At 41.8% G+C, this 15015-nt stretch overlaps 1 protein-coding gene across 1 annotated transcript in view; it reads right to left on the bottom strand.

The window, feature by feature from the left end:
- The window catches only part of Etfa (electron transfer flavoprotein subunit alpha), a 54472-nt gene extending 39940 nt beyond the window's left edge, over positions 1–14532 (bottom strand). Inside the window, exons 1-4 of the mRNA XM_028781569.1 lie at positions 14400–14532; positions 4786–4932; positions 482–563; positions 300–382 (exon numbers count right to left, since the gene is read on the bottom strand). Coding sequence (XP_028637402.1) covers positions 300–382; positions 482–563; positions 4786–4932; positions 14400–14438 — 351 coding nt within the window. The 5' untranslated portion in view covers positions 14439–14532. The remainder of the gene's footprint in view (positions 1–299; positions 383–481; positions 564–4785; positions 4933–14399) is intronic.
- Positions 14533–15015: the final 483 nt, after the last annotated feature.

Here is a 15015-nt window from a genome sequence, read left to right as displayed (position 1 = left end):
AGAGAGAGAGAGAGAGAGAGAGAGAGAGAGAGAGAGAGAGAGAGAGAAACACACACAGAAAAAATTGCATTTAACAAGTGTTATCTGGGCCAACTACAAAACCTAGCAGTGGCAGGTTAATAAATTATAATCAAATTCTAAAAGAATAGTTAACTTTGGACAAAATTTGAAAATTTGATGAAATCTTGAAACAATAAATTTTAGCAATATGCCTCTTAGTACAAGCAAGTCAGGACTGGCTATTTAAACAAAGACCGTTCCATTTCCAGTCCAGTGAAATTCAGGCTATTACTTCTCACCTTTCCAAAAGCAGATGCTCCAGCACAGATGTGTGTGTAACTGAACTGCTTCTGAGTTTCCAAAATCAATGGTGTGAGTTCCTCTGAGAATGAAACACATTTGGTGAAACATATTTCATGCTGTCTTCATAATCTACACTCGAGCAGAAGAGACACACTATTTTGACACGGGAACACCTCACCTGGAAGGAGGCCTTTGTATGCATCATGCTGAGCCACCAGAACCTTTGCTACCCCAGCTACTTTGCAGAGATCCTGTACCACCTGGGATAAAGAGAAGGGTCTCTAAGTATCCACCAAGAGTAACAAGGAACCAACACTGTTAAGTTTTAACCAAGCATAAAATCTTAATGACCAAGTATGAAAAATTACTTTTTGTTGTTTTGATACAGTGTAGAGATATAAATAAGAATGTCCCCCACAGGCTCAGATACTGGTCTGCTTAGTCCCCAGCTGATGAGCTGATGACTCTGGGAAAGGATTAGGAGGTGTGTTCTTTTTGAGAAGGTGTGTTGCTAGGAGGGGGGAAAGGGGAAGGGGGCATGAGGTTAAGGTTTCAAAAGCCCACACAAAGCCCAGTCCTCTCCCTCTCCTCCCCCACCCCCATCAATCAAATTAAGAGAATGCCCTACAGACTTCCTTACAGCTCATCTTTTGGAGGCATTTTTTCAAATGAGGCTCCCTCCTCTCTGATGATGTGTCAAGTTGACATAAAACTATCTATTACAGCCAATAAAAATAATTAAAAAAAATAAAAACACTACTGGTCTTTTTTTTTTTTTTTTTTGGTCTTATTTTGGTATTCTTTCTCCCCAGAAGGGTCTTGCTACCAGCCTTAGCTGGCCTAGTATTCACTACATAGCCCAGGTTGGCCTTGATCCTGCAACAATCTTCTTTTTTTTTTTCTTTTCTTTTCTTTTTTTTTTTTTTTGAGACAGGGTTTCTCTGTATAGCCCTGGCTGTCCTGGAACTCACTCTGTAGACCAAGCTGGCCTCGAACTCAGAAATCCGCCTGCCTCTGCCTCCCAAGTGCTGGGATTAAAGGCGTGCGCCACCACCGCCCGGCTTGCAACAATCTTCTACCTTCCGTCTCCTGAATACTATGATTACAAACATTCCATACTAGGTTTTAAAAAATTATTCTTTTTAAAATAAAGTTTTAAAAAAGATTAGTTAAGTGTATGGGGAGGGCATATATGTACACAAGAGTACAGGTGTCCATGGAAGTCAGAGGTGCTGGGTCCTCTAGAATTAACATCACTGGGAGATGTAAGCGGTCAACGTGGGTGCAGGGCATCAAACCTGGATCCTCAACAAGAGCAGTCTGTATGCTTAAACACTAAGCTATCTCTCCAGCCCTTTCTAAAAAGTTCTTTTTTTTAATTTATTTTTTAATTTTTATAAAAGACTTATTTGTTTATTTTATGTATATGAGTATACTATCACTCTTTAGACACACCAGAAGAGGGCATCTAATCCCATTACAGATGGTTATGAGCTATCATGTGGTTGCTGGGAATTGAACTCAGGAAGAGCAGTCAGTGCACTTAACTGCTGAGCCATCTCTCCAGCCCCTTCTAAAAAATTCTTAAACAAAGAAAATTTCAAGCCAACTGATTGTACTATGAACTGACCTAATTAGTCACACTATAAAAATTCTACCTTTAAAAACAAAAGAACTGGGGTGAAGAGAACTCAGCAGTTAAGTGCACTGACTGCTCTCAAAGGTGACCTAGGTTCAGGTCTTAGCATCTACATGGCAGCTCAGAACTATCTGTAACTTGAGTTCCAAGGGTTCTGATAGCCTCCATGGCACTGCATACTTGATTCCTATATAAGCATGCAGGCAAAACTCACATACATAAAATAAAAATAAATAAAATCTTTTTTTTTTTTTTTTTTTTTGGTTTTTTTCCAGACAGGGTTTCTCTGTGTAGTTCTGGCTGTCCTGGAACTCACTCTGTAGACCAGGCTGGCCTCGAACTCAGAAATCTGCCTGCCTCTGCCTCCCAAGTGCTGGGATTAAAGGCGTGCGCCACCACCGCCCAAATAAAATCTTTTTAATACTAATTGATAAACAGCCTTTTATTAAAAATTAGCTTAAAAAATTAGCTAAAAACTATGCTTTTTCATTGATGCTAATTTAAGTTCATTATTTTAGGAGGAGAAAAGTAAAAACTGGATGTGGTACCCAGTACTTGGGGGGGATGAGATAATAGGATTACAGGTTCTAAGCCAGTGTGGGATAGTGACATCCCCCTCACAAGTCCAAAGACAAAAGAGAAGGGAGAAGAGGAAGGGAGGACTAAAATGAGATATCTATCTCTGTATCTCTGTATCTCTGTATCTCTCTATCTCTCTATCTCTCTCTCTATCTATCTATCAAATAACCAAGCCAATAAGACATGTTAGACTTGGGACCTGTTAGAAGTGAAGGGCAGAACTTCTCTAATGTTGACTGCACTACATTTGACAATAATTTCTTCTGAGAGTAAGATTAATAACCCCAAGAAATAGAGAGAAATCTTCAATTACAGCCCATTGTCAACATGGGAGTTTCTGCCTAGGCACATATACTTATCTACAACAAAGGAAAAGTATTTTCTTGTTTAACTTCTCATTTTTTCCTTTTTAGAATCAAGAAGGGATTCTGAGAAATCTTTGACTAACTCTGATTTTCTGTACAAAAGGCAATTAGCATTCTTCCTTTAAAGTAACAGTAACAAGAGTGGTTTCTGCTTATCAGTCTCATCGGCCATTACTGTCTTCCATTTGCTAATTCACTGATGAATGGGCAGAAGCTGTGCCTCGTAACCTCTTCCATGGACTAAAAGGTTCCACAATATTCACTGAAAAGAGAACTCAGGAGGACTCTGCTGGCCGCCTGCTGAGCAGCACACCATACTGTCAGAGATGCACCAGTATTTAGTTTCAAGAAAATCCCCAATTGAGCTGGGCGGTGGCGGCACACGCCTTTAATCCCAGCACTTGGGAGGCAGAGGCAGGTGGATTTCTGAGTTCGAGGCTAGCCTGGTCTACAGAGTGAGTTCCAGGACAGCAGGGCTACACAGAGAAACCCTGTCTCAAAAAACCAAAAAAAAAAAAAATCCCACTTAATTCCAAAGTTGCTACATATACATCAGCTTGGATATAAGGAGGAACAGAATTTCCCATTAGAATTTTTTTTACTGTCAAATTTCCAGTACTACATAGAATAGTCACTTTCAGTTTATGATTAACAGCTGAAGAAAACAATACAAAACTAAAACTCTGTCTACAGTATTAGCAGACAACTTAAAAATGAGAACAAGACATACATAAGACTGTAACTGATTAAATATCAAGTACTTTAAAGAAATTTTAAAGTAGTTAAAATCACAGCAAAACAAATAAATCTAACACCTATATTTGAAAACCGAGCAGATCAAAAAAAATTGGCTTAATTCTATTACGAGACATTGTGGTAAACAATCACTGTATAAGATTCAAAAATCAGCTGAGTAGTGTTGATGCACACCTTTAATCCCAGCACTTGAGAGGTGGAGGCAGGCAGATCTCTGAGTTTGAAGAAAACATGGTCTACAGAGCAAGTTCCAAGACAACCAGCCAGGGCTACACAGAGAACCCTGTCTCAAAAAAAAAAAAAAAAAAAAAAAAAAAACTAAGAAAAAAAGTTCAATAACCATCAAGAGGAGTGAGTTAAAGAAACCTATATAACCCAAAACCTGCTGAACAGAGTCCTGTAAATACCAATTTCACGAAAGGAATTTGAAGTGACACTAGCATTCTGAACCTGCATTACCATGTGCTCAATATCAACACTTTAATAAAATATACAGCCTGCCAAAAAAAGAAACATTCTCTCTGTACACTTACTCCTTCGTGAGGCCCAAACCCCCAGCCACACACTCAGCAACTGTGACACAGTGGAGGGGAACTGGCAGCTAAAGCTCGGTAGTCTTAATGGTCTTCCCAGCAGAATAAAGTTTCCCAAGAGTTAGTTTCCAAAGCTGTTACTTAACAACCACAACAAAACCAACATTTACCACCAGCCGTAATTTGAGAAGAATGAGACGTAGATTTGAATTCTTCTACCAATTAAATACCAGCACCCTGATACTTTGCCCAGCTTGACCGCTTTTTGGAATTAGAAGCAATTAACAATTACACTCATCAGTAGAGAAGGGATCTGCTGCTAACCTCTGAGGGGACTCGGATACCATTCTACTTGGTACCTGATGGCACAGGATGGTGCCAGCAGAACTAGATCAAGCATTCCACCTCATTTTGAAAGATAAAATGCTTCACAAGAAAACCTTGTGGTTCTTTTTTCATGCACAATGATACCTGTGACCCGGGCCATTCAGTGAGGACTAGAGCCCAAGCTGGGTTTTGGTCCTCGGCATAATTCTCTGTAGCCATCCTTCGTTTCCCTGCCTCTTGATGGAGATAATATTTGTTATGGCTAACCTTAGAAAGCTCTCACCTTGTCACACTTGGTTCCAGCTACTAAGCAGGACACTTCACCTCCCAGACGGCCAGCTGCAGTGATGGTATTTAGGGTAATGGGTGCTAGAGAATCATTTGCATGCTCAGCTATTACCAATGTACTCTGAAAACGGAGGAGTGAGGCCTGAAAGAAACGGAGAGGAACATTAATGTAGTCTTTCAAGATAACTGTTATGCATGTGGACTTTACAGAAAACACTGTCATATGCAATGCTGTTTTTTAAGTGTATTAATAAAATATTTCCTTGATAGCATGAATTAAGCTGTGTCTACACCTTTATAATATCAGACCCTTACCTAACAAAAATCAAGAAGTCTTATGTCAAATTGACATAAACTAGAGTTATCTGAAAGAAGGGCACACCTGAATTGAGAAAATGTTCCCATAAGATCTGGCTGTAAGGCATTTTCTTAACTAGTGATTAATGGGGGAGGGCCCAGCCCATTTTGAGTGGTTCCATCCCTGGGTTGGTGGTCCTGGGTTCTACAAGAAAGCAGGCTGATAGCTGGGTGGTGGTGTCGCACGCCTTTAATCCCAGCACTTGGGAGGCAGAGGCAGGCGGATTTCTGAGTTCAAGGCCAGCCTGGTCTACAGAGTGAGTTCCAAGACAGCCAGGGCTACACAGAGAAACTCTGTCTTGAAAAACCAAAAGAAAGCAGGCTGAGCAAGTCAGTAAACAGCACCCCTCCATCACCTCCTGCCTCCAGGTTCCTGTTCTGACTTCCTTCGATGATGAAAACCAATATTGAAGTGTAAGCCAAATAAACCCTTTCCTTCCCAACTTGCTTTTTGGTCATGGTGTTTCACTGTAGCAGAAAGACAGTTTCTTCCTTCCTTTCTTTTGCTGTCTGTCTGTCTGTCTGTCTGTCTCCCTTCCCTCCTTCCTTTATTTTTTAGTTTTTTTTTTTTTTCTAGACAGGGTTCCTTTGTATAGCCCTGACAATCCTGGAACTCTCTGTAGACCAAGCAGGCCTCAAACTCAGTAATCCACCTCCCTCAGTCTCCTGAGTGCTGCAATCAAAGGCATGGGATACCACTGCCTGGCTCAAAATGCAAATTTCTTAACCCTAAAAAAATGTGTATCAAAACAATTTTCCCACTATATCCAATAAATATCTGACAGAGACCTCAATTTAAAATCCTTAAATACAATCTATTAACTGTCAAGCTAGGAATCAGACAAATTCTATCACTAATTATATTCAGTTACACACCAGATTTCTACTAAGAATATTGAGACATTAATATATTCAGAAATAATGAGTTTGAATCAGTTACTAAAGTTGATTCCCATTAATTTGGGGGAAAAATCATTCAATATCAAAGTAGCTCAAAGCGGAATCCTATTTTTAAACGATGACACAAAGGCTGGAGATGGTTCACTTGGTGAAGGCACCTGCTCTATGCCTCACGTCCTGAGTTTCACCCCAGACTCATAAGGCTGGAAAGACAGCAGTGATTCCACAAGTTGTCTTCTGACCTCCATGTGTGCACTGTGGCAAATGCATGCACCTTCCACTGAAAGATGTAATTTTAAAAGTTTTAAAGACACCAAGTAGCAATTTCGCTGGTGTTTCAACTGTTTAAATATGCTTTAGAATTAAAAGGGGGTGAGCCAAACTCATATCTAGCCCTATGTAGCACAGAATATCAAACCACCACCAAAGCATAGTTCATGGTCACTCAGAATATTAAAAAAAAAAAGAAGAAGAAGAAGAAGAAAGAAAAGAAAAGAAAAAAATGAACAAGAATAGTCCCTATGCTCAAAGATTTCATGGGAACTAAGATTCGTGTGAGTATAACCAATTGTAAGATAGTTTTTCAAATGAAAAGAAGTAAATGGTGAAAGGTGCAGATCATGAAGTAAGGGAAAGAGAGTCAGCTTAGGAGTCAGCGTGACAAGATGAGAAATGTCAGCAGAGATGTGAGGAAAGAAGGAAAGACTGGATCTGATCTCACAGGATTGCATGAGAAATGGAGAAAAAGGAAGTTAGATCAAGTAGCACAGGCTTTACTCGACAAAAGTATTCATTTCTACAAGAGTGAAGAGAGAGCTGCACATCTTTGATGGTTTTCTCTAGAGGTTGTTACTTTGTTGTGGGGGAGGGGGGCAGCAGGTGTCACAGAAGCCCTTCTATATCCCTCTTTTTCAACTGTGATTCTGCAGTCATCAATACCATGGCAAAAGTATTGCCCTCCCTTGCCCTTTCAGTCAGCAGGAGGCTGGATAATGGACTTAAACATGGTTTCTGGCTACAGTGCAGACCACACAGACATCCACATGGTCCTTGGCGTCAGTAGATGCCACTAACCATAGCATGGTCTCCTGTGGCACTGTAAAGCATGGATGTCAGCTCAGTTCTATGCCACTGTATGGGTCCTGGACACCAATCTCAGTCCTTGGTGGTAGCACAGGCCAAGGACATCTATGTGGCTTCAGGTGGCAGTATAGACATCAAGACAGCCCTTGCTGGGCATGAGAGTACACACCTTTAATCCCAGCACTCAAGAGGCAGAGGAACTCTATTACTTTGAGGCCAGCCTGGCCTACAGAATGAGTTCCAGGACAGCTGAGATTGTTACACAGAAAAAAACATCTCAAAAAACCATCCACATGAATCTCCAGCTTCAAAGCAGCTTAGAGCAGCAGAAAGTGGACACCTAAGTGGCCTCCATAGAGGTCTTTTGAGGAGGTCCAATCCAGAAAACAAACCATTCTTCATCTTGAACATCCTCTTATTGGTCAGAGCCAGGACAATCAGGCAGCAGGGCAGCATGCCTCAGGGCTGAGTGGGAGTGCAAGCTCCACCCACGTTGCTGCATACCACCCTGTCAGCCCTAGTCATCTCCCACCCATCCACTGCAACCATCTCACACAGCTGTTTCTAGTTCTGCCTCTCCAGCACTCCTTCATCGCTCCATTCCTCTTTCCCACCTCTCCATCAAATATTCATTTGTTGTAATGGCACTAAAACTGCAGTGTGTCACATAGCCTTTTTTTTCCCAGACAGCTTTGAATACAAATATTCATTGCAAGGAGTTGTTGGTCTGGATCAAGGTTTTTGGTTTCTGAAGCACCATAAATATTGGACCATTGCTGTGATTGCCCTCAAATGTCCTGCTACTGCCTAACAGAAGGGTGATTTTGCAGCTAAGTAGGGCTTTCTGGGGCAGATTCTGTGTGAGGTCTGGCTGCTGCACATCTCCCTGCCCTCCATATCTGCCATCCCAGGCTTTGCCAGGCTCAACTTTTGTGTCTGTAGCCTATGGGCAGCCTTCTATCTCCCAGCAGGGCAAACAGCACAGGCCATAGCTACAGTGGCTCCATGAGGGAAGCCAGCCTGTAGGACTAGAGCCAGCCCCATTCAGCAATGACTTGTTTCTATGGGCACTCCAAAGGGATGCATCTCCTTGTCCTGGGTGACAACAGCCTCACTGCTCATCAGGAATGATTTTTGTGTTTACAGCCTGCTGGCTGAGACAGAACAGCACAGGGTATAGATTCATCAGTCTTCTGACTCTGTTCACCATCTTTACTTGCAGTTTTGTGTGTCTATACTTTAAAAGCATCTACCCATAAGCCTCCTCCATCTTTTTTATTTAGTCATTCTAGAGCTATTGCTGGCCCTGCAGACTCCTTTTTTGCTCCTAGGAACCTCCATGGGTCCCTCATTCCAAGGACCTCTGCAGCAGGTGCTGGTGGCCACAGTCATTCTTCTCCTTCCCCTTATATAGACAGTTTTAAATAATCAATTAATGTGACAGATATTATGTTCCTACTTCAGCCTCAGAAACACCATATTAAAAATAAAAACATGTTAACACACAGGTCATGAACAGAATCAATGGTAAATTGATTGATTTCAACAGACAAAAGTAAAAAAAAAAAATGAACATTTTAATTTTAGATATATTTATGTGTATATATTTAGCCTGGATATGTCTATCTATGTGCACCCCTTGGAACCCACAGAGCTCAAAAGAATCTATCAGATCCCCAAAACTGGAGTTATGGATGGTTGTGAGCTACCATGTGGGTGCTGGACTCCAGCACTCTTAACAACTGAGGCATCTCTCCATCACATAAAAATATTGTGTGTGTGCATGCACACACACACACACCATACTGAGCATGTGGAGGTCAGAGTATAACCTAAGGGGGTTAGTGCTCTTCACCATATAGATTCCAGGGACCCATCAAATTACAACTGTCAGGCTTGATAGCAAGCACCTAAGCTATCTCAATGACCTATAGTTTTAATCTAAGAAAAAACTTAGCTGGCTGGTACAGACCTGGAATCTCAGCTCCTAATAAGTCTAAAACAGGAAGAACACAAATTCAAGGCCAGCCTTGGCTACAAAGTTATCAATCTGAATCAAAATAAAAAGTAAAAAGAAGCTGGGTATAAAGATCAATGGTAGAAAACTTGTCTAATATCCCCAGTACCTCAAGCAATAAAAATATAAAACAGGGGCTGGAGAGTTGGCTCAGAGGTTAAGAGCACAGACTGCCCTTCAAGAGGTCATGAGTTCAATTCCCAGCAACCACATGGTGGCTCACAACCATCTATAATGAAATCTGGTGCCGTCTTCTGGCCTGCAGGTGTACAAACAGGCAGAACACTGTATACATAATAAATAAATAAATCTTAAAAAAAAAATAAATAAAAATAAAACATTAGAGAAAACCATCATTTTCATTACTGTGTAGTAAGAAGCTTAGTAAACTTCAGTTTCTTAAGACTTAGTAATACCCTTTTAGACTTTCTCCAGCCCCCAAAGGAGTTTATGCTCCCCAAATACCCATTCTTCCTACACTGATCCTCTTACTAATGTGGTTAGCATGTATCTTCTCCAAGCTACCAAACAGGCAGGGATTGCGTTTACTATGAGTTCAGTATCTACTTCTGTGCCTGGCCTAGAAGTGGCACTCAGTGAATGCTGAGAGACAAAATGAAAAGGCTTCCCGAAGTATTTGAAACTTAAAAAGCAACAGTTCCTAGACCATCTGTAAGTTAATCACTGCTGTGTCCCAATAAGAAGCAACTTAATGAAAACAGAGTTTGTTCTGGCTCCAGCTTAAGAAGGCAGAGCTCATCACGGCAGGACAGATGGCAGACTCATAGGAATGGAGCGTGCTGCTGGGCTTCCTTCCTGGAGCAGAAGAGAGAAAAGGATGCTGCTGCTCAAGTGGCTTTCTCCTTCTTGTTCACTCCACTTAGAACATCAACCCAAAGGAATGCTGCCACCACTTTCAGGGCAGGTGTCCCTCCTCAATTAAACAACTCTGTGAACACATTCACAGACAAACCCAAAGATGTGACTTATTAGTGCCTACATGGGTTTTGTTTTAAGACAGAGTCTCAATATACAGCCCCAATGGCCTGGAATTCAATATATAGACAAGGCTGATCTCCAGCTCAAAAGATCTGTGTGCCTCTGACTCCTGAGTGCTGGGATTACAGACTAGTGTTACCACACTGGGATCCCTAATCCAATCAAGCTGACAATCCAATTGGTCATCACAAAGCAGTATACAACTTGCTAAGTCACTAACATAGATAACCCACCATGCTTCTTGGGAATTTATCTAGATACTGACTACACTTAGATCCAAACAGTAAAATGTGAATCTTTTTTCTTTTCTTTTGCATTCCAGCCATTTCCTGTATAAAGCTGAGTGGTCTGTTATCAAGTAGCGTATTTCTTGTGTGCAGAGTTTAAAAGTCATCACCCTCCCTATACCCGCTGAGAACCAAACTTATAACATCCACAGAGCCCCCCTACTATCTTGCCTTTTTCTCCTTTACTCACAGCAAGCTGGCTTCCATCTCTTCCGCAGCACTAAGCCAATCTCTGTGGTTACAAACACTCTTGATGAGCTAGTTCAGTGGACACATCCTGGCCCTTCTCTCACTCAGACTCAACACTACTGACATTCTTTTGTTTACAGTGAGTTTCTTGGCATTCTGATCACTGCAACTCCAATCCTAGCACCCTGACAAATCCCCTCATAGCCTAGAAGAGTAAGAGTTGAACTAACCTATTTCTTCCCAATTACCTTTAAGAAAGTAAATGGAGTAAGGACTCAGGGAACAGGTATGGAGGGGAGGGGGAGGGAGTGAGACTTGGTTTTGCTTTTCCTTCTTAACTAAAAAACAAATAGAAAACAGTGAGAATGAACTATAAAATCTTGCCAAATAGTATTTAAAGGGATTAAATAATATATACTTAAAGTCTCCTATCCCTACTTAACATACATTTTGTCATAATAAAATGTATATTACATTTATACTTAAACTGCTTTAACCTCTTTAGTAATAAAACATAGCAGCTTTCAACCAGGACTAGAAATGTCATATGACATTGATTATAATATTAAAAACAGTCAATTTACTTCATTTTAAAAACAGACAAGACTCTTAGTAGACACATTGGCAGACAGCATTAATTTTAATGAAATCACTTTATGTAATAAATTTTGTTTCAGAATCACACAAAAATTGGCTCCCATCTTTCAAACGAAATTTAAATATGCATGTGAATCACAGAGTTCAGTGTCATTTATCAATGTTGGACAATGGGCTCTAAAAAATGTCCTGTCCTTAATAGTTCACGGCTTCTCAGTGATGACAGATGCTCCTTCCTGTCTGCCAATGAACACAGAGACAAGAGCACTCAAATGACCTGAAAGTGTTGCTTCACTTACTACATAAAAAAAATTTTTAGGCTCTTACTAACTGACAAAAAATTTTAAAAACAAATTAGTAATAATAACTCAGAAAGAACACCAACTGCAAATCCTAAACTGTTTTCTTTGAGTGCACTCTCTAGCTCTATAACTTGATATAGACTTGCCTTCACTGATGGATGGCCTAACAGAATGACTATACTACCAACATTTGATATGCAGAGGCAGGAGGATTACTATGAGTCTTGGGCCAGCCAAGTCTAGACAAGACTTTATCTCCAAAAGACAAAATAAACAAAAGCACCTTCGCTCAGATCACTCTGAGGACTTCCTCCAGAAGAACACTGTTCCATGACACAGATCAGCTGAAACGCAAACGGCTTGGATAGTAAAAATGTCATTAGTAAAACGTGTCTTTGTTTTTTTTTTTTTTTAAAGAAATCATAGTTACAGAGGTTTTGCTTAATTTTTTTTTAATATAAGAGTAGAAGCTAGAGAGAGACCCTGGTGGATAAAGAACTCGCCCGGCCAAGTGTGAGGAAAAAAGTCTGAATCTTCAGAACCCATGGGGGTTTTTTTGTTTGTTTGTTTTTTGTTTTGTTTTGTTTTCTTAAAGCATATCTATTGGCTGCCTGTAATCCCAGACTTAAGGGCAACTTCAACAGCTAGAATACTCAACTCCTGTATGCTTCACACACACACACACACACACATACACACCTGCACCTACACATATGCAAACACCCATACATCACATACACAAACATTAAAAAATAAAACAAAACAAAAACAGGAGCAGAGATTTGAGATAAACCATTTTCCATTTTGGCTTTATAGTATTGTCTGTTATTTCTCAATCAAGTGTAAAAACTAGTATGTAAAAGTCTGTGAGAAACAGCTTTACAGTCTTACTCTTTGTAGCTAGTTAAAAATTATACAGAGGGTATTTACTTAACATTGGGAAAACCTGGCAAACAACTTATTACCTAAGTAACTGAAGATCTTCACTAGTGGGGCAAACTAGTGTTGTGTGTCTCCTAATACAATGGACTGAGAGCCCAAATCACTTCTGACATTCCTGTCAACAATACAGGATGTAGTCATGAAGGAAATGTCAGGTAGATGTAAACTGGGTGACCTGTCTACAAAACAGAAGTCCTGTGCTCCATAAATAAGCCAATGTCAAATTGAAAAGCTGAAGAACTTTTCTAATAAGGACTAAGTCAGCATGAAAACCACAGGAACTGGGCTACCTTGGGAGGGTGTGTCTGTGCGTGCTGTAAATCCATGATTTGCCTGTTTTTGTTGTACTATGAATATAACAGAAGGCGTGGGCTCTAATACAGAGCAAATTCCTTAGCCTCATCCTCATAAAATACCTAGGGACCATTTAGGATTAAAGGGAATGTCTAGGACAAGCTCCCAGATAGTTTAGAAAAACAATGTGTGTGTATACTGAGAGATGAACACGTGTCAATGTTAACTAACTGTGAAATTTGAGGAAGGGTTCTGGGAAATGTTGAAGTTTTTTTTTTTTTTGAGGCACTTGTAATTATTTTAAAATTTAAAAAGTTAAAATATGTGTTTGTGGGTCCATTTGAATGTATTTGCACCATTTGTTTCATGTTTGCAGTTCAAATATTAAAGTATTAATGACTTCAGACACAGTATTCTACTACCCTTGACTTCTAATTTTAAAAATAAGCCAAGGTCACAATTCTTGGCTAATCACAACAAAGGTTTGGCAATGCTGCCTATGTATGAATACTGGCTATGTGGACTTTTCCCCCATTAGCTCTACAAAATTACCAAATTCTAAATTCTCCTTACCACAATTATGCTGAGCATAAAACCTATCCACAAAATTGCTTTGCAAGTACTGCACAGATCTTCAAGTCAGGGACTGGTGCTTGGAATTTCCCCCTAAAACACGGTTTTCACCTGCTTATTGATTCTCTTATAGAAAGGAGGTTAAAAAATCTCGTGGGAGAAAGATGAACTTGGATCCTAAACGATGTGTTTTAATTTTTTTTTTAACAAGGAGTGGCAACATTTAATGGAACAAGGCAGCAAGGTAGGGGCACAAAAAAAAAGAAGAAGAAGTCTTCAAACTTCCCAGACAGAAAACTCCCAGTGGTGATTGGGATAAAAGACACTAGAATTAAAAGTGGGTAGAAAAGTTACAAGATGTCTGGAAAACTTGTAGGCCAAGGCTGACGATTTTGCTTCTCTAGCAACCTAAATGTAAATTAGAAAAATCTACACGCTCCTTAAATTACTGCCTTGGAACTGGTCAGCCTTCAGCTGCTGTTACCTTACAGCACTCCGACAAGGAAAAAAAAAAAGTTTTTGTTTTGTTTTTTCAGGTCCTCGGAAAACAGACAAGTGTTAAACTTTGTCACCACGGGAAAAGCACTGAAAACTTCCCACTGCCAACAGTTCCCGGGCTACTAAGCCAACATCAGTCTGCGACTTCTCAAGACTGGATCCCAGGCTGGGACGTGCCAGCCCCTCCACTCAACCCTGTCCCACCAGGCCAGCCGCGGAGCAGGAGGGCATCTACGCCGCCACTCCGCCCGGCCCCGGACGGTGGGCGTTCAGTTTAGAACACGGTTTCCAACTCGCTGCGAGAGGCTCCGCGGCAGCATCTGGCCCCTTTGAGGTAGCAGCGAGAACCTAGAAGCCCGAGAGTGCCACGCGAGAGCCAGGACCGTGGGAACCGGGCTGGGGGAGCGCGACCCGGAAGAGGTCAAGGGCGGAGGCTTCAGAACTTTGACCCGACTCTCGGGCACCGCACCGCCGGGCTACAGGGATGGTGGGAGCCCGTGACCTTCGCCTGACAGGGTCAGCAGGCTGCGACTCGGACGTCACCTGCTCGGCCCTCCCCGTCGGGACTCACCACCCGCCGGAGCTGCCCAGGAGCCGCTGCTCGAAACATTGTCTCTGCTCTAGTCAGCCCAGCCGGACCCTCGGCCTCAGACACCCGGAGCGCGCGGGAGCCTCAGCCACCGCCTCCTCCAAAGATCCGAACGCTCGCGAGACGCGAGCACGAGAGCTGACAGCCAAGGCCGAGACTGCGGGGCTCGCGCTTCCCGGGAGCCCATTGGGCGGCCACGCAGCCAATGAGGACAGCGGAAAGCTAGAGGCGGGACTTGGGAGTAGGGCAAAGGTAAGTGTGTGCGCTGAGACGCTGCCAGCGCGCTCCGCGGCCGCCGCTTGCTCGGGTGACCTCTGCGGCCGGCTCAGACCCACGGTGGTAAGGTCTGGACTAACTGACCTGCTGTGCGCAGCTTTCCACCAGTGGAGGGAACTCCCTCACTCCAGTCCTTCTTTTCCTCGCTCCTTCACGCGTAGTATCAGTTCTGCACGTGTAATGTGCCAGCCAAACACAGTGGCAGGAGAGGAGAATTTTAAACGTGCATTAATTAGGTGCCCGTCCTGGGGACCTTACGGGACTCAAAACAAAAAGCTGTTAATAAATAATTTAATTTTTGTTACTACCTGAGAAGGGTCTA

This window comes from Grammomys surdaster, unplaced genomic scaffold (genome assembly GCF_004785775.1).
Source record: "Grammomys surdaster isolate TR1022 unplaced genomic scaffold, NIH_TR_1.0 472, whole genome shotgun sequence".
Taxonomy (NCBI): Eukaryota; Metazoa; Chordata; class Mammalia; order Rodentia; family Muridae; genus Grammomys; species Grammomys surdaster.
This window is presented reverse-complemented; position numbering and strand designations above follow the sequence as displayed.